The 24,869-nt window shown below is 37.8% G+C and overlaps 1 protein-coding gene across 7 annotated transcripts in view; it reads left to right on the top strand.

The window, feature by feature from the left end:
* Nucleotides 1-24,869, top strand: part of FAM13A (family with sequence similarity 13 member A) — a 351,485-nt gene that overhangs the window by 10,784 nt on the left and 315,832 nt on the right. For all 7 annotated transcript variants that reach the window (XM_064584795.1, XM_054508809.2, XM_064584794.1 and 4 more), the window contains exons 2-3: nt 15,305-15,494; nt 23,912-24,121. In XM_064584795.1, coding sequence (XP_064440865.1) covers nt 15,305-15,494; nt 23,912-24,121 — 400 coding nt within the window. The remainder of the gene's footprint in view (nt 1-15,304; nt 15,495-23,911; nt 24,122-24,869) is intronic.

Raw genomic sequence — 24,869 nt, 5'->3', positions numbered from 1 at the left:
TCCCATTTGTATAAGATGGTAGTCTTGCTCACTGTTAATTACCCCTCCCCTGTGTTTGGAGACCAGACTAAAAGAGGACAGCCTGGGAAGAAGCCCCAGTTTTTCTTAGGTGTTGCCAAATTGTCCTCCAGAAATTTTAATCCATTTACATCCACTGCTTTTTACCAATTTTTTTCTTTTCAAAAAATTTACCATGAGTAGAAAGGATGACAAATAGCATTACATTGTTTTTGCCTACCTTTGATTACTACGATCTTCACCACCTCCTGAGAAAATCTATTCTATCTTTAGAAGTGATTATCATTTCTTCTTCATATGTCTTAAAATCTGTTTTCAGATAACTACCCTTCACTTTCTGGTTTTGTCCTCTGAACCACATGGCTGCTCTTTTAAAATCTGGAAGTGTTTCAACCCCAAATCTTCCTGTTTGAGTGTAATTATAGCAGGTTCTTCATTCCTTCCTCACATAACATGGTTCATTTTTTAAATGATTAATTTTTAAATTGTTTTAAATTTTAAATTTTTTAAGTTTTTAAATTTTAAAAATTTTCTTTATCACTTCAAAGCCTCTGCAGCCATTTATGAATTGGTTAAAGTTTGTTCTCTGGTATTTTTCTCAAGGAAGGTTCAAGTATACAATATTTTCTTAGCCTTGTGTATATTTAAACTATAGCTTTTATAGATGAAGGACAGCTGGACTGGTTATTAAATTTGGCTCATACAGTGTTTCTTTAAATATCTTTTAAGTCTTACTCTGTTGTCTTCCGACATTAAATACTGCAATCTGTAAGTTTGAGGCTACTCGTTTTCTTTCCTTATTATGACATGACTTTTGCCTGGCTGCCCAAAGGACTCTTCTTTATTGTTAGTCTAATAATTTCCCTAGAATAGATCTTCATGTGGACTGTTCTGAGTCTAAGGTGTGTCTTTTCAGTTTGTAGATTCAGGCCTTCTGTTGAAACAAAGTTTTTGTGAATTACATCTTCAAAAGTACTACTCCATTATTTGGTTTTCTTCTTTGGAGACTCCAATAACACATATATTGGAGCTCATTAAACTGATTTCTGTAGATATCTCTTAAACCCTTGTCATTCTTTTCTTAATGTTTCATTATGTCTACTTTTCTCATTTATGTCTTCTACGTCCCTTACTGGGCTGTTAATAGCTGTTCTCCTTTGTGCTCTTGATAATTTAGTCTTCATTTCTGAAATGGTTTTGTCTTTTCCTTTTCTTCCCTTCATGATTCTGCCAGTTTCCATTTCACATTCTCTATGGACTGAGTATCTCTTCCCTAAATTTGTACATTTCAGCTTTGTGGTATCTTTTCATCGTAATCAATTCATTAACTTTTATTTTAATTGTGGTAAAATATACATAACATAAAACTTACCATTTTAACCATTTTTTGATCTACAATTCAGTGGCATTAATACATTCACGATGTTGTGTAACAATTATGATTATCCACTTCCAGAACTTTGCATCGTCTCCAACATAAACTTTGTACTGATTAAACAACTGCCCATTCCCTCCTCTGCCCCCGCCCCCCAGCCCCTGGTACCCATTGTTCTATTTCCAGTCTCTATGAATCTGCCTATCCTAGATATCTCACAAGTAGAAACATGTAATTTTTGTCTTTTTGGGTCTGGTTTATTTCACTTTGATACTGTTTTCAAGCTTCATCGATGTTATAGCATGTGTCAGAATTTCATTCCTTTATAAAGCTGAATAACATTCCACTGTGTATATACATACCACATTTTGTTGGTCTGTTGATAGACATTTGGATTGTTTCTACTTTTTGGCTGTTTTGAATAATGCTGCTATGAACATAGGTTTATAAGTATTCGAGTCCTTGGCTTTAATATACCCAGAAGCAAAATTGCTGGATCACATGGAAGTTTTATATTTAACTTTTTGAGGAACCACCTGTTTTTCATAGTGTACAATTGTTACATTGCCACCAGCGATGAATGAAGGCTCCAGGTTTTCCACATCCCAGTCAGCACTTGTTTTCTGTTTCTTTTGCTTTTTTGCTTTTGTTTTGTTTGTTTTTTAATAGCCATCTTACTGGATGTAAAGCAGTATCTCACTGTGGTTTTATTTTCTTTTCGTTAAACTGAAGAATGATCCTGATGTGGTTTTGTCTTTTTCTTTAACGTACATCTTTTTTAAAAGTTTTTATTTAAATTCCATTTAACATACAGTGTTATGTTAGTTTCAGGTATACAATAGTGATTCATTACTTCCATACAGTACCCCATACTCCTCACAAGTGCCCTCCTTAATCTCCATCACCTATTTAACCCCCACCCCCCCACCTCCCCTCCACTAACTATCAGTTTGTTTTCTATAGTTAAGAATTTGTTTTTTGGTTTGCCATTCTCTCTTTTGTCTTGTTTTTTAAATTCCACATATGAGTGAGATCATCCAGTATTTGTCTTTCTCCATATGGCTTATTTCACTTAGCATAATACACTCTAGTTCTATCCATGTCATTGCAAATGGCAAGATTTCATTCTTTTCTATGGTTGAGTAATACTCCATTATATATATATCACTTCTTTATCCACTCATTAGTCGATGGACACTGGTAGTGTTTCCATAATTTGGCCATTGTAGATAATGCTGCTATAAACACTGGGGTGCATGTATCCCTTTGAATTATTATTTTTGTATTCTTTGGGTAAATACCTAGAGTGCAATTGCTGGATCATAGGATAATTCTATTTTTAACTTTTTGAGGAACTTTCATACTGTTTTCCAGAGCTGCACCAGTTTGCATTCCCACCAACAGTACTATAGGGTTCCCCTTTCTCCACATCCTCACCAAAACCTCTTGTTTCTTGTGTTGTTGATTTTAGCCATTCTGACAAGAGTGAGGTGATATCTCATTGTAGTTTTGATTTGCATTTCCCTGATGATAGTGATGTTGAGCATCTTTTCTTGTGTCTGTTGGCCATCATATGTTTTCTTTGGAAAAATGTCTATTCATGTCTTATGCCCATTTTTAGACTATTCCTTTTTTGGGGTGTTAAATTTGATAAGTTCTTTATAGACTTTGATACTAATTCTTTATCAGATATGTCATTTGCAAATATCTTCTCCCATTCTGTAGGTTGCCTTTAAATTTTGTTGATCATTTCCTTCATGGTGCAGAAGCTTTTTATTTTGATGAAATCCCAATAGTTTATTTTTGCTTTTGTTTCCCTTGCCTCAGGAGACATATCTAGAAAGAAGTTGCTATGGCTGATGTCAAAGAGGTTACTGCTTGTGATCACTGGTTTTGATTGACATTTCCCTAATGACTAGTGATATTGAGCATCTTTTCATGTGCTTACTGAACATTTGTATGTTGTCTTTAGAGAAATATCTGTTCAACTTCTTTGTCCATTTTTGAAGTGGGTTTGGTTTTTTGGTTGAGTGGTAGAAATTCTTCACATATTCTGGATATTAATTCCTTATCACATATAAGATTTGCAAATATTTTCTCCTATTCTGTAGGTTGTCTTTGCGTTCTGTTGATGGTGTCTTCTGATGCATAAAAGTTGTTAATTTTGATAAAATCAAATTTATTTTGTTATTGCCCGTCTTTTGGTGTCATTTCCTTATTCAGTTTTGTTAGTTCTGGTTGTTAGGTTACAGTTTCCATCTGCTTCTTGGTAAGGGTTTTGTGATGAGTTATTTTAGGAAAGTCATGATGCTTTTTAATATTTTTTTAAAGAAAAGTCTCCATATAGTTGCTGGTAATGTTCTTTTTTTCTTACTCATATTTCAGTGAGATGGATTTTTGTAATATCAGTAGCAAGAGGTTCCTGTGGGGTGTAGTGATGGGAGGGCCAACACAGCTTTTCAAGTTACACAGCCCTGGGACTCCCTCTATTGCTACCAAAAGGACTATTTTCTTAGGCATGGCCCCTGTTTGCCCATCTCTCCTTTGCCTCTCATAAGTGAACCTGAGTCAGGAGGGCTCTATTGTCTTTTCTTCATAAACTTGCTCTCCAAGGGAATGAAACCTATGGTGATATAGGTGGTGTATTTTCCTGGTGCTTCCTGATTGATATTTGCCCCTTGTCCCTACTTTCTGCACCTTCTTTCTCCTCTTCCTTTAAGCAGTTAAGCCCCATTCAGCTCCCTCTCCAAGCGTATTCTTTTTTTTTTTTTAAAGATTTTATTTATTTATTTATTTATTTGACAGAGAGAGAGAGACAGTGAGAGAGGGAACACAAGCAGGGGGAGTGGGAGAGGGAGAAGCAGGCTTCCTGCCGAGCAGGGAGCCCGATCCCAGGACCCTGGGATCATGACCTGAGCCAAGGCAGATGCTTAATGACAGAGCCACCCAGGTGCCCCAAAGCGTATTCTATCTTTAAAAAAAAAAAAAAAAAAAAAAAAAAATTGTAAGAGAGTTTGAACACCTTTCACTGCTGCTTCCCTACTGGCTCTCACCAGAGTCCTCACAGTGCTGAGGTGATGTCTGCTGTAAGCTTTCTGCCCCACCTTCACCTTTAGCAGTATGTACAAATTGGAGTTGACCGTTTTTCTTTCTTTTTTTTTTTTTTTTGTAAGATTTTATATATTTATTTGACAGAGCGAGAGAGCACAAGCTGGGGGAGCAGTAGAAGGAGAGGGAGAAGAGGCTCTCCTATGAGCAGGGAGCACAATGTGGGGCTCGATCCCAGGACCCTGGGATCATGACCTGAGCTGAAGGCAGACGCTTAACCATTTGAGCCACCCAGGTGCCCCTGTTTTTCTGTCTTCTGTTACTTTTCTTCATCCTCTTCTTAATCTGTGTGGTTTCAGGAAAAGTGATAACATTCACAAAATTTTTACTGGGTTTGTTTTTACTAGTTTCTCAAACATTTCAATAATACTAGATAACATATGGACTTATCTTTTTAATCTTTTCAGTCTAAATTGTAGACATTAGTTGAACTTCCTTGTGAAATACAAGATGATCTAAGATATTTTTAAGTATGTTTATTTGCATAGAGAAATCAGATTTTTAAAAAGTTTTTCTCTTGATTAAACCTAACTTTTCTATAAATGTTTAAAGATTCTTAAATCTTTATTTTTCCCATCATAAACTTCCTTGGAGATTATAATTTTTTATTTGAGGTATAATTGATATATAGGACATTATATTAGTTTCAGGTATACAGTGGAATGATTCAGTATTTGCATACTTTGCAAAGTGATCACTGCAGTAAGTCTAGTTTACATCTGTCACCATACTTAAAAATTCTCATCACAAAAAAATTTTTGTAATTAAGATATAGTCTCTTAGCAACTTTCAAATATGCAGTACGGTATTAGTAATTGTAGCCACCATGCTGTACTTCACATACCTATGACTTAATTATTTTATAGCTGGATTTGTACTGTTTGATCTCCCTTCACCCATTTGGCCCACCTCTCCACCCGCCTCTAGCAACCACCGGTCTGTTCTCTGTATCTATGGACTCAGTTGCTTGTTTGTTTAGATTCCATGTAAAAGTGAAATCACATGGTATTTGTCTTTATCTTTCTGACTTATATACCATAATGCCCTCAGGGTCCATCCATATTGTCAAAGATGGAAAGGTTTTGTTCATTTTTATGGCTAAATAATATTCCATTGTGTGTGTGTGTGTAAATATATGTGTATATCTATGTATCTGTGTAGATACACATATATATACACATAACACTTTTTTTTATCCATTCATTCTCTGATGAACACTTAGATTGTTTCCATGTCTTGGCTATTGCAAATAATTCTTCAGTGAACATGGGGTGCACATATCTTTTTGAATTAGTGTTTTTGTCTTTAGATAAATACCCAGAAGTAGAATTGCTGGATCAAATGGTAGTTCTTTTTTTAGTTTTGAGGAACCTCTATACTCTTTTCCATAGTAGCTGCACCAATTTAAATTCCCCCTAAAAGTGAACAAGGCTTACCTTTTCACATTTTTGCCAGCACTTGTTATCTCTATTTTATAAGAGCCACTCTAACAGCTGTGAGGTTATATCTCATTGTGGTTTTGATTTTCATTTCTCTGATTAGTGATGTTGAGCATCTCTTCATATACCTGTTGGCTATTGGTTTGTCTTTTTTGGAAAAATGTCTATTCAGATCTTCAGCCCATTTTTTAATGAGATCTTTTTGTTTTTCTGTTTTTGCTATTGAGTTATATGAATTCTTTATACATTTTGGATATTAACCTCTTTTCAGATATGATTTGCAAATATTTTCCCATTAATTAGGTTGCTTTTTTATTTTGTTAATGGTTTCCTTTGCTGTGCAGAAGCTTTTTAGTTTGGTGTAGTCCCACTTATTTATTTTTGCTTGTGTTGCCTTTGCTTTTGGTATCAAATCCAAACAAATTATTGCGAAGAGTGATGTCAAGGAGTTTAGTGCCTATGTTTTCTTCTAGGAGTTTTATGGTTTCAGGTCTTACGTTCAAGCCTTTAATCCATTTTGAGTTAATTTTTGTGCATTGTATAAAATAGTGGTCTAGTTTCATTCTTTTGCATGTGACTGTCTAGTTTTTCCAACATCACTTATTGAAGAAACTGTCCTTTCCCATTGTATATTCTTGGCTCCTTTGTTGTAAATTAATTCACCAAATACGTGTAGATTTACTTCTGGGCTCTCTATTCTGTTAGATTAATCTATGTGTTTTTAATAGTGTCAGTACCACACTATTTTGATTACTATAGCTTTGTAATACAGCTTTCTTCCTCCTCAAGATTGCTTTGGTTATTTGGACCTTTTGTAGTTGTATACAAATTTTACAATTATTTGTTCTATTTCCATGAAAAATGCTGTTGGAATTTTGAGAGGGATTGCATTGAATCTGTAGATTGCTTTGGGTAGTATGGGCACTTTACAATATTCTTCTGATACATGAGCATGCATTATCTTTACATTTGTTTGTGTCAACTTTATGCTTTCTAAAGATAGAATGTTTCGTGTACTTTGTTGGATTCATTACCCATGGATTCTAGCTTAAGAACCATTATTTAGATTTACAAAGCATGTAGATATTGATAGATGCTACAACATGTTTGCCTAAGGATAACTAATAAGATATCCCTAACCTCCTTTGATTTTTAAAATTAATGAGCTAGATTTGGAAAAAACTGATTTATAGAATGCTTATTTTAACAATAAATGTTCAATAAATGTTGAAATTCTGACAGCGTTATTTGAAACTGGATTTTCCCTGTTTCATGTAAAAAAAAAAAAAAGTCTATTGATAAGTATTCTGAGTGAACTCTATGATGTTACCAGGATGCAAGTCCCCCTTTTTTTTTTTCTTTCCTATTTTACTGTCCTAGAACTTAGCTTCTAGTTTCTGGATTGCTACAGAGTCACAGGGCTACCAGGCCTTATACCTGTGATCTCAGCAGGGAACAAGGATATAGGGATCAGAATGGGTTGTCCTCCCGTTTAATAAAAGGAGTTTTTTTGGGTGGTCCTAACAATTTCCATTTACATCTCATTGGCCAAACTTAGGTATATGGCCATCCATATCTACAAGGATAATGCTGCAAGGAAGGTGGTATATTTTAACTGGGTACTTTGTTTCTCCTCCTATCAAACAAAATCAGAGTTCTGTTAATGGGGAAGAAGAAAAAATGACCCATTAGTAAGCAAGTACAAACTCTGCTACAGTGTCTTTTCAAAGAATTGGTTACTCCAAAGAAATTCTTAACATTTTTCATCATTGACTCTCTTCTGGTTGTGTGATAGGTAAACTTCAACATGCATTATCTTATTAAACTTTCATAACACTTCCACAATTCACAGCACTTACCATAGCACATACCCTCCCCAAAGTCTATCACCCAGCCACCCCATCCCTCCCACCCCCATTACTGCATTTAATAGATGAAGACCCAATCTTAGTGTAGATGGAAATTTTTTTAAGATGAAGATCCAGTCTTGGTGTAGATGAAATATTTTATAAGCTCAGCAGGCTGAAAGTGATGATGATTTGGCTGCAGTACTTGCCCTCCCGGTGACCCCTAAGTTGACTCAGCTGTTAATGGCTGGACAGAGACCATAGGTCATTCTTATTGTTGCCTTTGCCCCTCTCCAAAGCTGCACATTTGACCAGAGGCTGGCATTCCTATTGAGAATACACAAGTCAGTGACAAAACAGGTTTTCAAACCCAGGTACCCTAATATCCGATGGAGTGCCTTCCCAGTGATCCAAACCTATCCAAGTTAATATGATTGTCTAGGTCTCTGTGTAGGAATAATCCCACAATTATTATTTTTTTAAATTGGAATTTGAAGAGAATACGTTCCTCTCCCTCCTGATTGTGCTGTCAAAATGGTGTTGCTTTTTGTTAGTAGGGAGTCTCTTTGAGAGGTTCCTATTTTTCCCAATTTTTATTAATAAAAAAATAGCAAGCATTCATAAAAGTTAAAAGGATAGTAAAATGAACATTTCATATATTGTCCACTCAAATTTAAAAATTTGCTTTCTACTCTATGCCCACTCTTACTCTGTGTGTATATACGTAACATATACATAAATATGTACATATACATGAATATGCTTTATATTCGATTTTAAAGTATTTGAAGACTTGACACTATACCCCTACTTCAGCATGCACCTCATAAGAATAAGGAACACTCTACAGGTGAGATAAATTAGAACTTACACAATGTTATATTTAAAAACATTTATAGAAAATCCATCTGATATGCAACCTATACTTAGATTTCCCCAATTGTCTCAGAGACAAGGCTTTTTTTAAACCAAGAACCAATCAAGATTCATATATTACATTTAAAGTTTGTGTATTTTAATTCCTTTTAAATCTAGAATCAGTCTTTCCTTCATGGTACTGATATTTTGAAGAGTCCAGGCCAGTTTGTTAGAATGTCCCTCATTTTGGATTTGTCTAGGATTGACTGTTTTCTCATGGTCTCTTCCACTTTATTCTTTTAGCTGTTGTATTTCCTGTAGACTATCAGAGTTAGAGGCTAGATTTGCATCAGTTTAAACATTTGTGGCAAGAATACTTTGTAAATGAGGTGTTCTGCATGTTACATTACATCAGGAGCACATATTGTCAAGTCTTCTCGTGATAAATGATGATAAATTTTGATTTTTTTGAGATAAAGTGAATATACCCAGATATCAATTGTAAGGGCAGTTTTTTCCCCTTGTAAAAACTATGTGATCTTTGATGCTGTGAAGAGCCTGTTCTCCATCAACTTTTCACACGACATTTTAGTGTCCGTTGATAATCTTTGTTTGGGTCATTTGTTAAATGATTTGTGGAAGCTGGAGATTTTTTGATTCTGCTATTTTTCCTACATTTGGCTGCAGGATTTTCTGCATGGAGGACCTTTACTAAAAACCCCTTCTCTTCCAAATCTCATTTTTATTTACACAGTATATTATAATTACTTACAGTTGTTACTCCTGGTGGTCCACCTATTCCAGATTTGGCCATAGGAGCCCCTGTAATCTGACCCACAGGTCTTCTTGACACATTCCATTAGTTCTTGACCATTTCCTTGCTTTCTGGAACAAGGAGTCTCAGGTTTATCTTGCTCTTTCCTTGCGCTCCTTTTATTTGGTGGTGGAGTGGCTTGCTACTCTCCACATTCCTGGTTAGATGTATTAGTTCTAGTCCCAGTTCCAGAGAGTTTTAAGGCCCACAGTTCTGAATTTAGCTGGCAATGTAATCTGATTGTTCTTCAAAGTACCTTAAAATGCTGGTACTTAAATTCTTGGAGGATTGCCTTAAGGAAATACAAGCTATTGATTTCAGTAGTCTCAAATTGATTTGTGTATTAAGCTCTGCAGAGAAAGAGCTGCATTGTAGTGTTGCCCTCCTTGGGCCTATGTAGAACCACCAATATTAAAGGTTATGGTACCGTGTCATGGTTAAAAGCCCAAGTGCCAGAGCCAGAGAACCTGGGGGTTATACTCTCTAAAACTTACTAGTTGTGTAAACTTAGGCAAGTTCCTTTTTCTTTGTGCCTTAGTTTACTTGTCCCGGTGGGAATAGTAAACATGCCTACTGATAAGGCTGTTTTAAAATTTAGAGATGTTAATTTTAAAGTACTTACAACAGAGCTGGCACTAATCAGCACCCAGTAAATGTTAGCTATTAAAAAACTCAAGGCTGGGGCACCTGGGTGGCTCAGTCGTTAAGCGTCTGCCTTCAACTCAGGTCATGGTCCCAGGGTCCCGGGATCGAGTCCCACATTGGGCTCCCTGCTCGGCGGGAAGCCTGCTTCTCCCTCTCCCACTCCCCCTGCTTGTGTTCCTGCTCTCACTGTGTCTCTCTCTGTCAAATAAATAAATAAAATCTTAAAAAAAAAAAAAAAAACCTCAAGGCTTCTGAAACTCATCCCATTTACAAGATTGATGGAAGTATTCTCTTTTTAGGTTTTAATAGCAGAAATATTGATGTTGCTTCTGAGCATATCTGACTTTAAGGTGACCAAGAAACTTGTAAATAATCTTATTTTCCTGTTTCACAAAAATAGGACTTTTCTCATTTCTAACAGGGGCACTGGACTGTGCGGCATGTGCTTTTTATTCTCACCACATTTTTTGTGGAGGCAGAATTAAGCATCTGCCCTCTGGAGTCAGATTGCCTTAGTGTGACATCCTTGATGTGACCTCGAGCGCATTACTTAGATCCTCTGTGCCTCTGTAAAATGGGAATCACGGAAGCCTCTTCCTTCCTAGTATTTCTTTTCTAGGGTTTAACAAGTGAAGCCATCTGAAGTATCTGAAGCCATGACATAGTCAGCTGACTTCATATAAGTCTTCTGATTATCTCTCTTCTAAAGTCCTGGTTTTCTATTATGCTCTGATTATTATTTTATTTTTTCCAAAGTACTTTTATCAGTTGTGTGTGTGTGTGTGTCTGTCTGTCTGTCTATCTCAGAACAGAAATGTATTCTGGCTACCTTAAGCCCAAAGAAACTTCAGTAGCAAGTTATGGAGTGGATCACCACATGAAAGAACAGCTGAAACACCAATGTCAGGGCAGCTCAAGAACCATAGTAGCTCCAACAATGCAGGTGGCAAGAGTTAATCTAATGGTTACTTAACAGCTTGTGAGAACACTGCAGCTGGAACCAATTAGCTCCAGCCTTTTTCTGTGCTTGTGACCATCCACTCAAGTGTCAGTGGCCTGCAAGAGAGAAAGGTCTGATGTACCTGGCAGGGAGCCTGAGGACAGTTCTTGGGAAAGGGTGGTCCTTTTCAGTGGCAGTCCCTACAGAGTTATCCACAACAAGGGAATAGTCATTCCCCAAAAGACAGTTAGGATATGTTACTAGAAAAAAAAGGGGAAGTGGAGATGAGGTGACCCCAAACCAACAAATGGTGAATGGGAATATACACAAAGCAAAGTTTAAAGAGTTAAGTTTGACTCAGAATATCTCAATTAGTCATTATTTTTAGCTTATTTTAAATCAAGAAAGGTAAGTTATATGTTTGAAAAGGTAAAATTACATAGATATTGACATTTATAAAGAAGTAATATATCATTGTCTAAGAGTACAAATTAATTTCAGTTTAAGTAGAATTAATCATAAATGACTTTATTTCTACAGTTATTTTTCCATGACAAAAGGACTATTGAATATTTATTACTTACCAGAAGGGGTCATTATATTTGCTGTAAGCTGCTGTATATTTTTTTAATAATTTAGGTATAAACTACTGAAGTAGTATAGTAGTTTAGGTGGTAACATCTCATTGCTTCCTGCTAGCTGATTTCTTCATCAACCAGGCTAGACTTTATTATATATTTGTGGTCACTGACAAATTGATTGTGATGACTCGGGAAATACAGTTGTTTTGTTTCATTGTGGTTTTTTATTTTTATTTAAGATTTTATTTATTTGACAGAGAAAGACAGCGAGAGAGGGAACACAAGCAGGGGGAGTGGGAGAGGGAGAAGCAGGCTTCCCGCAGAGCAGAGTGCCTGATGCGGGGCTCAATCCCAGGACCCTGAGATCAGGGCCTGAGCCTAAGGCAGACGCTTAATGACTGAGCCACCCAGGCCACTCCCATTGCGTTTTTTAAACGATATTTATTTTTAAAATGTTAACCTGAATTACATTACCAGTTAAAAACAGAGGTTCTTGGGGCGCCTGGGTGGCTCAGTTGGTTAAGCGACTGCCTTCGGCTCAGGTCATGATCCTGGAGTCCCGGGATCGAGTCCCGCATCGGGCTCCCTGCTCGGCACGGAGTCTGCTTCTCCCTCTCCCACTCCCCCCTCTTGTGCTCTTTCTCTCACTCTCTCTCTCAAATAAATAAATAAAATCTTTTAAAAAAAATAAGAGGTTCTTTTATTATGATTACATATAAATTTTCTGTGTAGTGTGGCTCTATATTGAGGAAACAGCTAATTTAATTTGTAGTCACTTCAGTCTGTGAGGTCCATTGCCTGGCTCTTCCTTGAAAACTTTCTAATCCATAACACCAAGATTGCTTATCTACAGTGTCTACTAACAGGAGACAACCTGCTGTCTGTAATTCTGACTAAAGGACAGAGTGAAGATAGGGGTGTTAGCAGAAAGAGCACTAATTTAAGGTGTTAAACTCAAGCATTTCCAAGGAAACCTTGACTTTCTAATAAAAACTTAGGAAATTCTGATACATAGATACAAAATTGTTTTATCTTTATCATTCAGAAGTCATTCTTATGTATTTTAGGAGATTAGAGATACATAGAGGATAATTAGATCATCAGACTACCAACCAAACATGTCTTGACCATGATGCCTTCTTAAAAAGCAAACTTTAGGGGCTCCTGGGTGGCTCAGTCGTTAAGCGTCTGCCTTCGGCTCAGGTCATGATCCCAGGGACCTGGGATCGAGCCCCACATCGGGCTCCCTGCTCGACGGGAGGCCTGCTTCTCCCTCTCCCACTCCCCCTGCTTGTGTTCCCTCTCTTGCTGTGTCTCTCTCTGTCAAATAAATAAATAAATCTTAAAAAAAAAAAAAGACAAACTTTAGACACATATTGAGTATAGAAATAATTGAGTGTATCTCCATTTTTTAAAGAAGAAATCAGAATAATTTCCTGGAAGAAAGAGGATGATGATGATGGTTGTAGTGATTTGTAACAATCCATAATCAGTGTGCCAAGTGTTCTTCTCATTCCTTTACGTATGTGAATTCATTGCAGTCTCCTATATCCATCCGCATGAGAGAGGAACTCTTAGCATCACTGTTTCACAGATAGGGAAATAGGCACACACAAGTCAAATGACTTGTCTAAGGTTCACAGCTAATTAGAGCAGAATGAAACTTGAAACAGGAAGCCTGGTTTCATGCTCCAAAACACTGTGCTGTATTGTCCCTGTAAGAAGATAAAACAAAAGTAAGATGTGTAAGATTTAACCTTATATTGTCAGCTGTTTTTAGTGCTACATTTTGAGAGTATTTTCAACGTTTCATTTATACTGGTTACTTTTTGGCCTCTTGCTCACCAGATACACCTGGTTGACTGAAATTTCTCCTGTGTTCAGTTGAAGGAGATTGATAGGTTTTTAACTCCCACAAAAAAATTATTAGCTATTATAAATTTGGCTTAATTAATAAATTCATAATTTCCTTAGCAACAGATCATAGTTACTGCCCATACTACTACTCTGTAGTAACTAACACTATAATACTATAGATTATCATAAATAATATCTATAGATATTATAGATAAAATAATAATAGATACCAAATCTCTATTGTAACTTTACATTTGCTGAATTTTCACTAGAAAAATCTGGCTTTCAAATATGACCTACCAAAATATGTAAACATCTCAGTGGAAGTTGGTGTGATTCTGTAGATTATAAGATTCAAAATCAAGTTGAGAATACAGGGACCATACTCAAAATCAAGATTGTAGAATTAACTTTGTCATTTTCTCGGGTCATATATAGAGTTGATTGTAGTATGTTACTATAATTATATACAAACTGCACTAGGACATTAATATAAATCTAACTTTAAGAAGAGGAACATGGACCTAGAGGAGGATGGAACCTACCAGTTCTGTGACTTCTGCTAAATTACTTAACTCTGATCTTTGTTTCCTCAATTCTAAACTGGAGGTAAGGTGTCTACTTTTAGATGGTAATAACTACATGAGCTTGCACTTACAATATTTACACTTTTGTTGGTTGCTACATTCATTCTCAAACGGTGAAAGTTTCCCCCAATCTACTGCCTCTGTCCCCAGATAAAATGGTTTGTATTTTTCCAGCTTTTCAGTGTTTAGACTCATAAATACATAACATTTATATAGTACACATGCTTCAAAAAGAAAATCCCTCATTTAGTTATAAAAGATAAATTTTAATATGGTTTAATGTAGTACTTCCTTGGGGTGGGAATTTCTATTAAAAGGAAGAAACATTTGTGTGGATTTTCATTGTGGTGATAATTTGAATTAGTTAAATATAAGCTGCACTTTTTACTTATAATATGTACAGTCTTGTGAAAATGTTTAAATTGTGACTACAGGGCGCCTGGGTGGCTCAGTTGGTTAAGCGACTGCCTTCGGCTCAGGTCATGATCCTGGAGTCCCAGGATCGAGTCCCACATCGGGCTCCCTGCTCGGCGGGGAGTCTGCTTCTCCCACTCCCCGTTTGTGTTCCCTCTCTCGCTGTGTCTTTCTCTGTCAAATAAATAAATAAAATCTTTAAAAAAAAATAAAAAAATAAATTGTGACTACATGAAATGTTGCTGTTTCAGAGATAGAATATTTTGAACCTCAGTGAGAATTGAACTGATTTTATGTGCCAAAATAGTAATGAGATATTCACAGATGTAATGAAATCAGAGAAACCAATGTTCACTCTACTTAAATATATTTTTTTCTAAGACTCCAAATTAAAGCTACCTTAAAATGGCATCTAGATACATTTTCGTCTTCAGAAACCTCTTGTACTAGGATCTGCATGGAGTTTCAGTGATCGTATAAATGTTTTCTTTTCCTGTTAACCAGGTACTTCTGAGTCACACCCCTTGGTTACTGTAATAGTCTGTCTTAGATACCGCAGTGTATTGCTCCCTCCCTTAGCTACAGTTAAGTTGTGGCCTTAGGTTTCTCATTTTTCATTCTTTTAACTATTCTATCAGTATGTGCCATTCATGACACTGAGCAACCTGTGAGAGATGTTAATAGTTTTGACTTGAGTGGAAGTAAAAATTAGTAAAGACCACTCCTATGGGTCTCCAGACACTTACGTTTCGATTCAGCTAACCATGCAACCTCCTGTGGTAAATATGACTGACTGCTCTTTTTTCTTATGTTTTTTTAAGCAAAGCAAAGCAGCAGTTCGGCTGAAAGAAGACATGAAAAAGATAGTGGCAGTGCCACTAAATGAGCAGAGGCATTCAACCTATAAGAAGTTATTTGGAGTCAGCCTCCAAGACCTTCAACAGCAGGGGCTCACAGAGAACGGCATTCCAGCTATAGTGGGGACTATCGTGGAGTACTTGGTGAAGCATGGTAAGTTGTGGTTTCACACCGTTGTGCTTACCGTTCCTGCTTACAAGAAGAAGGTTTCTTTGTGAGCTACTTCACGATGTGTTAGAAAATTCCCTAAAACCCCTTAATTAGAATGTCAAATTATGTAATATACCTTTTCCTTTAAAAAGAACATTAAGAGCAGTATTACTGCATAATATTATTTTGACACTACTCTTCAATTTACCATGGACCAATCAATTTAATCACGGAAATTTCTGGTTTGGAATGATTCCTAGATTGGAGTTCTAAAATACACTGTTCCGGGGCGCCTGGGTGGCTCAGTCGGTTAAGCATCTGCCTTGGGCTCAGGTCATGATCCCAGGGTCCTGGGATCGAGTCCTGCATTGGGCTCCTTGCTCAGCGGGGAGCCTGCTTCTCCCTCTCCCTCTCTGCCGTTCTCCCTACTCATGCATGTGTGTGTGTGCACTCTCTCAAATAAATCTTAAAAATAAAATACATGTTCTAATAATAGTGACTTCTCTTGATTCATTAAATTCCAACTGAGAGTAATGTTTAGTGTAACAGAGCACTTTTGGGGTATCTTTTTCAGCTGAGTTCAATCCTGAACTTACCGGATGCCTTGATTGCTTTCATAAACTCAGGAGGGATACTAAAGAAAAAAAAAGTATGGTATATAGCCTATTATGGGGGTCATTTGCTTTTGAAGTGATACAATTAAGCATGTAAAACAATTGGAGAATAACATAGTTCATTGAGTGATAAAAAGATAAATCTCTCTGTTATTGAGAGCTATCTTACAGCTTTTTTTTTAATGATTTTAATTAAAATGGGACTTAAAAACCTGGATAAGTAGAGAGAAAATTCTTCCATATCCCCTATATTCATGTTGTTCAAACTAGGGTAATATGATAGGAAAACCCCAAACTACATATAAGTATCAGTAAGCTTTAGCAGGTCTGGGAAGGAAACCTTGTGAGGGAAAAGCTTGGAATTTTCATTGTTTTCTATAGGGAAACAACATTTCTACACAAAAGACTCATTGCAGAATAGGGTTTAAAATTAGGAATTTTTAAAGGGAAAACTTGAGACTTCAGAGGCATTCTGTACTTTGTGCAGTTTGTTTCCTTATCGTCCCATGATTACGAGTCCACTCCCCCCCACCCCCCACTAAGAACAATCCTTTATTGGAAATACGTGAGAAGCACAGTGCATCTGTTACTCTGTAGGAATGTGAGTCAGCTTGTGACAGGAAGGGTATGGCACGTAGTTCAGCCCTCAGAAGGTCAGGTGTCTTGTGTTAACTGAAAAAGCAACTATTCGCTCAGGTTCCTAGGTATGTAGATGACAAAATGATATTTTGTTCTGAAAACTGAAGAGCCAGTCTTGCACTCTTACTGCATAGGAGATGTCCCCGTATGTTTAGAGGATGATAAGCTGCAGACAGGTAAGATTCTTAGAGAATAGCTCTGGGTTTATTCAAATACATTAAACAGGTTAAACAAAAAAGGTGTAGTATACAGAATGGCAGGAAGATGGGACGCTGGCCTATAGGATCTTTTTTTTTTTTTTTTAAAGATTTTATTTATTTATTCATGAGAGACAGAGAGAGAGAGAGAGGCAGAGGGAGAAGCAGGCTCCCAAGGAGCAGGGAGCCCGATGTGGGACTTGATCCCAGGACCCTGGGATCGTGACCTGAGCCGAAGGCAGTCGCTTAACCATCTGAGCCACCCAGGCGCCCCTGTCTTATTTTTTTTTTTAAGATTTTATTTATTTATTTGACAGAGAGAGACACAGCGAGAGAGGGAACACAAGCAGGGGGAGTGGGAGAGGGAGAAGCAGGCTTCCCGCTGAGCCGGGAGCCCGATGCGGGACTCGATCCCAGGACCCCGGGATCATGACCTGAGCCGAAGGCAGACGCCCAACCATCTGAGCCACCCAGGCGCCCCATTAATGATTGTATTTTTAAAAAAAGATTTTATTTTATTTATTTGAGAGAGAGAGACAGAACATAAGCAGGGATGGAGGGGCAGAGGAAGAGGGGGAAGCAGACCCCCCGCTGAGCCGGGAGCCCGATGCGGGACTCGATCCCAGGACCCCGGGATCATGACCTGAGCCGAAGGCAGTCGCCTAACCAACTGAGCCACCCAGGCGCCCTCTGAGCCTAACTTTTGACAACAGTTTGAAGTCTTCCCTCCTACAAGTACTAAGACCCTGATTAAAGAAAGATCAGTTTGTTCTCAGCATATTTTTTTTTTTTAAGATTTTATTTATTTATTCGACAGAGAGAGACACAGTGAGAGAGGGAACACAAGCTGGGGGAGAGGGAGAGGGAGAAGCAGGCTCCCCACAGAGCAAGGAAACCGACGTGGGGCTCGATCCCGGGACCCTGGGATCATGACCTGAGCCGAAGGCAGACGCCCAACCGTCTGAGCCACCCAGGCGCCCCTCTGTATGTCATTCTTTTTTTTTTTTTTTTAATATTTTATTTATTTATTTGAGAGAGAGAATGAGAGACAGAGAGCACGAGAGGGAAACGGGTCAGAGGGAGAAGCAGACTCCCTGCCGAGCAGGGAGCCCCATGCGGGGCTCGATCCCAGGACCCTGGGATCATGACCCGAGCCGAAGGCAGACGCTTAACGACTGAGCTACCCAGGCGCCCTGGCCTATAGGATCTTGAAGCCACATCAAATTGTTAGAGCTTTGAAGGACTCAAAAACACTCAGTATTGAGTAAAACTGTATCCTGCTGATTTAGATATAAATGGATCCCTAGGTAATTCATTTAACCTCCTAAATAGGGTTGTTCAGGAGTATTCATTTGGATACCAAAGTGTGACTACCTAAAATATTTTGGTTTTGGTATAGTCAGTGTTCTGATCTTTTACTTAATAATGACTGAGTAATAGCCTCTTGGGGTTACTCTTATGTAAAATCATTTTCATTTTTAAGTTTTAAAAAATTAGGGGTGCCTGGGTGGCTCAGTCATTAAGCATCTGCCTTTGGCTCAGGTCATGATCCCGGGGTCCTGGGATCGAGTCCCGCATTGGGCTCCCTGCTCCGCGGGAAGCCTGCTTCTCCCTCTCCCACTCCCCCTGCTTGTGTTCCCTCTCTTGCTATGTCTCTCTCTGTCAAATAAATAAATAAAATCTTAAAAAAAAAAAGTCTTCTGGTGCAGGGGCGCCTGGGTGGTTCAGTCATTGGGCGTCTGCCTTCGGCTCAGGTCATGATCCCAGGATGCTGGGATCGAGCCCCACATCAGCTCCCTGCTCCGCGGGAAGCCTGCTTTTCTCTCTCCCACTCCCCCTACTTGTGTTCCCTCTCTCACTGTCTCTCTCTCTCTCTGTCAAATAAGTAAATAAAATCTTTAAAAAAAAAAAAATTATTGACTAGTTAGTATCTTTATGTGGTGCAAAATACTGGATATGCACTGAAACATCTCTCCCTCCAAAACCTGTCCCCTGATTATTCATTTCCCCTCCCCAAACATTACTTTACCAGTGTCTGATATAGTCTTACCAAGATAATTTATGAATATATATAATCATATATGCATATGTTCTTTTTTCCCCTTGAATATAAATACAGCATTTCACAGTTACAAATCTTTTCAAAAAGTCATTTAGCAGTATATTGTGGAGATCTTTCCATATTGCATAAAAAGCTTTACTCATGTAATTCTTTTTTCCCTTACACACTGACTATATACATGAATCATTTCTTTAAGCAGTCACATGCTGGTGAATATTGAATTGTATGTAGTCTTTTGCAATCTGTAAGCAATGATTCAGTGACCAGTCGTTCACACGGTTCATTTCAAGCACTGTGGGTGTATCTGTAGCCCTGGGTCAAGGATATGTGCATTTGTAATCAACTCTGTAGGAGTTGAACCAGTTAAATTCACAGCATCACTCTATGAACTTTTTGGCAAAATCTGAATTAGGTATTGGTTTTCTTCTGTCTCTTCTTACCCATACTTACAGTTTAGTCGGGTATATTCAGGTAATGCGAACTAAATATTTTCAGGGGCTAAATCAGTCCTTCTTAACTAGAGATGTAAAATAGAATCACTAGTGGAATCTTTTCAGAATACCCATCCATTGGTGATATTTCAGACCCACGGAATCAGAATCTTGGCTTAGGAAGTTAAGGTGGGTAGGGCACCTATCCTATATTTTGAAAGGCTGTGTAGTTAATCACTGTGGAGACAACGAGAAGTTCCTTACTATGTCTGAAACTATCATGTTAATAAACCAAAAACTTTGTGTAAGTCTGAAGGGTGGAATGAAGTTTGTGGGCAAGATACTTCAATTAGCTTCATTATTTTCTATTTTTTTAAGTCAACAGTTATTGTGCCTCTCCTTATTGTGCATCTACTATGCACAATCCAGTAGGCCCTCTGTCAGGTATCAGAGGTAGGGATGATTGGTCATATTATTTAACCCTAGGTAGTTACATAAATATTAAAGAATGATCACAGTACATGTAGACCTTTAACAACTTGAGGGAAAACTCTTCGTTATGAAAGAATTTTAGGACAGAAAGGGTTTGTTAAGGTCAATATGAAGGTCCTTTGAAAAGACTTTGAACTTATTTTCCTAAAAAGAAAAAAAAGGAAAAATATGTAATTTTTCCCATTTGAAGGAAAATCTTACAAGTTATAAGCTAGATCATCTTTATACTGTTTAAAAATAACTAATCTTGCTGACAGTGTTACTGGATTCCTTCTCTTTAGCGTGAAGATCCTATGGGAATATACCATTTTAAATAGCGTAGAACTCTCCACTTACCACCAGGTGTCAGAATATGCTCATTTATTGTCCTACTTTCTGGGCCAGTGTGCCAGAAATGCCAATTCTGACTTCTGGCATTTTCAGTTTCTAACGATGTATTCATACTGTTTTGAAATAAATATCTCAATTGTACAGGAAAGTGACTGTCAATGGGGTAGATGTTATTTCATTTATATAATTTTTTCATTTTTAAACCAATTATTAAGTTGCTGTTTTGTGTTGATTAACCTGTACCTCCTGAAGTCAAATATAGGAGAATCTCGGAAATATACGAGAATAACTTCACAAAGCCTTCTAAGCATCTCCTTCCTGTGAACATTTCTTTTTCCTAAGAATTTGGAGTAGGAAAATTGAGAGATGACATAGTCTGGTAAGCCTCATGTGGGTATTGAATATATTATAAATTTGTAAGGGGCTTTAAAAAATTGTATGGGTTTTTTTTCCCCCAAAGTATAATAGAGCCAGGGGGACATTGCCCCTAGTTGAAAATCACTGGGTATCATAAGAATTGTTTGGGTGAGAGATATTTTTGAGGGAAGAGAGTTAAACAAATAAATGGAATAGGGGCAGAAAAAATAGTCGAGAAGAAGCATGAACCTCAATGACTCCCATTTATATCTTATCTCTCTGCCAATAAAGGGCAGTGGGATCAGGGACCTTGAAGGACCAAAGCCAATTCTTAGAGCTGGGTAGTCATTTTGGAATAACTGGAAATATTTATTTGAGGGAAGGGTCAAAAAGCCTAGTTGGAAAAGAAAACCTAAGGTCAAAGCTAGAAAAACACTGTGAAATCAGGTCCAAGAGGCGTTTGCTGGCCAAAAACAGGCTCAGGAGCTGGGTAGATATAGCACTGAGATGCAGAATTCTAAATTTTCATGATTTGGGCCTTGACCAGAGATGGGTGCTCTTTTTTGAGTGCTGTCTGTTGAAGGCAGTACACATTTCTGAAGTTACAGATAAAGCTTGTAGAATGGAGGAAATAGACCTTGAAAGCTTTAAAAATGAGTTAAACGGGAAGTCTCTCAATAACAGATTCTGCAGTATTAAAGGGAATGGTATCATATTTGTTGCTGTGTAACAGATTACCCCAAAACATAGTAGTTTAAAACAACAGTGTTTATTATCTCATAGTTTCTGTGGGTCAGGAATCTGGGCACAGTCTACTTGTATCTTTTATCTTAGGGTCTCCTATAAGGCTGCAGTCATAACAGTACTTGACTGGGGGAAGGTTCACTTCCAAGCTCATTCACGTGGTTGTTAGCAGGATTCAGTTCCTTGTGGGCTGTTGACCTGAGGGTCTCAGTTACTCACTGGCTGGTGTTCCAGAAACCACCCTCCGTTCCTTGCCACGTGGACCTCTCATAAGATAGCTAACCAAATAAAAAGCAGGTGATTCATCAGAGTGAGCAAGCCTGCAAAGCTAGAGAGAAACAAACAAGTAAGATGAACATCAATCTTGTATAGTCTAATCTCAAAAGCAAGATTAGAACCTAATCACGTAATTTTATTATATTCTCCTGGTTAGAAGCAAGGCACTAGATCCAGATCACATGCGAGGGGAAGGGATTACACATGAGTGTGGATACCAGGAGATGGGCATCATTAGGGCCATTTGAGAAGCTGCCTACCACACATGCTGACTCATCTCCTCTGATTACGTGGTGCCCTGGTCACACTGGTTGGTGAAATACTTTTAATACCCTCTCTGGTTTCACAAACTTTTATCAAAATTGGAGCTAAAATTCTTGTCAACTTTTGATATTCATGTTCTTCACATCCAAAGTTTATATGCAAACATCTTATCAGTCTACAAACTCCATAAGGATAATGGTAGTGTTTGAATTTTTTTTTAAGTTCCTTAACACAGTGCCAAGTACTTATTACATATTTATTGAATTGAAGGGTTCATAAAATGTTTTATCAAATTACAAATTAAAATGAAATTAGCTTCTTTTTCTTTAGAAAGAGCGATACAATTAGCAGGTAAGAGAAAGAAGCAAAAGCTGATATAAACAAACAACCCCCCCCCCCCAATCTAAATAATTCTCATGGACTTCAATGCCTGTATCATTGCTGAATTTCACCATTAGGCTCTCAAAAGAATAGTGGCTGGTTGAGTCCTTGGGTTGCTTTTTACTAGAAAGATTGTTCCTTGTACCTTCAGCATGCCTCCACAAGCTGGCTGGCTTTCTTACATGGTGTTCTGTCTCCTTGAACCCAGCTGGAAATCATTACCTTTCCCCTAAACCGCTACCATCGCTCATCCCCACTTCACCTTATCCTTTAACAGTGCTTTTTCCTGGATTCCTAGTTTTTAAACCTTACTAGTTTTTAAACCTTAAAATTACCTTTCAACTCTTCTTCCTTACTTCCTTTTTGTACTAAATTACCCAATCATCTTTTTTTCTCTCCTTTTTCACCCTTCCCACTGGAATCTCTGTCTTACTGTCTTAGGGTAGAATGTGGTTCCCTAAGGCAGGCTTTCTGCCCTCTCCATTCTCTTCTCAGCTAGCAAGATCTTCATAATGCTTGATTATATTGTGTTCCCCCTACCCCTTAATGCTCCCATGATAAAGTCTTCCCTTTTTGTTTTTAAGTAAGCTCTACGCTCAACGTGGGGCTCAAATTCATGACCCTGAGATCAAGAGTTGCATGCTCTACAGACTGAGCCAGCTGGGCACCCCAGATCTTCACTGTTGAACTTGCCATTTGTGGCCCTATCCCATTTCTTCCATTTTATTACCCCATGGCTTTTTGACCTAAACGCTCCACATTTCCATGTGTTTATCTTCCTTTATGCTGCCTTGTCTCTGCCTCTCAATTCATATATTTGTTCCTCTTTGTTGGGGATAAATCAGGGTTTTATGTGTCCTGCTGCTTAACCCTTTGGTGGCCCTTTTCAAGAAAAAGAATACAAAATTAAGAATAAGAATTAGGGACAAGCATTGGAAAGGGCCTAAATAAATGACGGGGCCCTGAAGCTTAAACTGCGTTAACTTCACAGTTCATCAGCCCTAGTCTTCCCATCTTCCCTATGCTTTAGTCAGAGATGGTGCAGAGCACCCAAAGGCACCTTTAAGGAGCCTTCTGGGCTGACGCCAGCCAACAGTAATATCCCCTGTCAACTGGCTGAAGGCAACGAACTTGTCTTATGCTACTTTTTTAATCTCATAGAGTCTTATCCTTGGAATTCCGTGATTACTAAAGAATATTTCTTAATTATTACAAAGATAATCACATACAGTTAAGAAGTTCCTTACATACCTATTAGTTTTTCTTTTAAATAGTTTTCAAAATGCTAAGCTGCTGTTGGAGCCCAGGGTAAGTTTCCTGTAACGTACTGCAGATTATATGAATGCAGTTTTCTGTAGAAGAATCTGTTCTATGTTTATATGTGTCCTAACCTTATTCTTAGAGGTCAGCTTTTAGAACAATCCTGTATGATATTTTTAGTTGATACATAGTAGGTGTGAAAATTGATTACTGTAGGAAAGCGTTTTTGCAAAATGTGAACATTTTCCAGAACTGGATAATCCTTTAGAAAATCCTGTAGTGAAATTTATTTATTTTGTGGTTACTGTTCTCTAGAGTTAGTGTCTGTGAGAGACCTCCATTTATTTTCTGCATTTCTGCTCCCCTGCTCCAGGACTCACCCAGGAAGGCCTTTTTAGGGTGAATGGCAACGTGAAGGTGGTGGAACAGCTCCGATGCAAGTTCGAGAGTGGAGCCCCGGTGGAGCTTGGGAGAGACGGGGACGTCTGCTCAGCAGCCAGTCTGTTGAAGCTGTTCCTGAGGGAGCTGCCGGAGAGCGTGGTCACCTCCACATTGCACCCTCGATTCGTTCAGCTCTTTCGGGGTTAGTGCGGTTAAATCCTTCTAGCGCTTCAACCAGTTTTATTTTTCAGCTAAAAGTAAGCATTTACATATTAAACACCTAAATTTTAAATATTAAGCTAAGCTTTTAAATATTAGTGGTCTCTCCATCACCACCATCTTTCTATTTTAGTTACTCTAGGGCCCCATTATCTACCCTAAAATAATACTAAACTGGTTATGAAATACCACTATTAAGTGTAATTTCTGAGACTGTTGGCAGATGAATACTTAATATTGAAAAGCCCTAATATTTGTGGGCCAGAGAAATTCTTTTCTGACTAGTGGCTGTCCTAGAAGGAGTGAGAATAAGGCATTAAATTCTATGTAGGAAGCATTAATTAATTAAATTGTATTTGGTTAGTGACCTTTTGAGACTGAATGGTCAGTGGTCTGCTGTCTTTCTCTCACAAGCAAGACTGAGCCCTAAAATAATTGTGTTCATTTTACACAACTGGAGGAAAATTGGTTTTTGATTGCATTATGAAGTGATTTTGAATGAAGAAACTTCAAATTTAAAGGTAGTAATTATAGGCATCATTATTTAGTTCTCCCTCTCCAATATAGTAAGAAAAATGATTTAGTCTTGAAAAGCCATTTCTTTCCTGATTTGTGCCACGTTAGAGTGAAAAAGAGAACATATATTTTTAAGAGTGCTAATTGCCAGGTTAAAAAGGATGTTGCTTAAAACCACATTTCTTTAAAGCAGTGGTGTAATTATTCACATGTAG

This window comes from Mirounga angustirostris, unplaced genomic scaffold (assembly GCF_029215605.1).
Source record: "Mirounga angustirostris isolate CCGP_5_RB_7025 unplaced genomic scaffold, mMirAng1.0.hap1 SCAF_2, whole genome shotgun sequence".
Lineage (NCBI taxonomy): Eukaryota > Metazoa > Chordata > Mammalia > Carnivora > Phocidae > Mirounga > Mirounga angustirostris.
The sequence above is the reverse complement of the archived record's forward strand: the minus strand, read 5'-3'. Positions and strand labels throughout refer to the sequence as shown.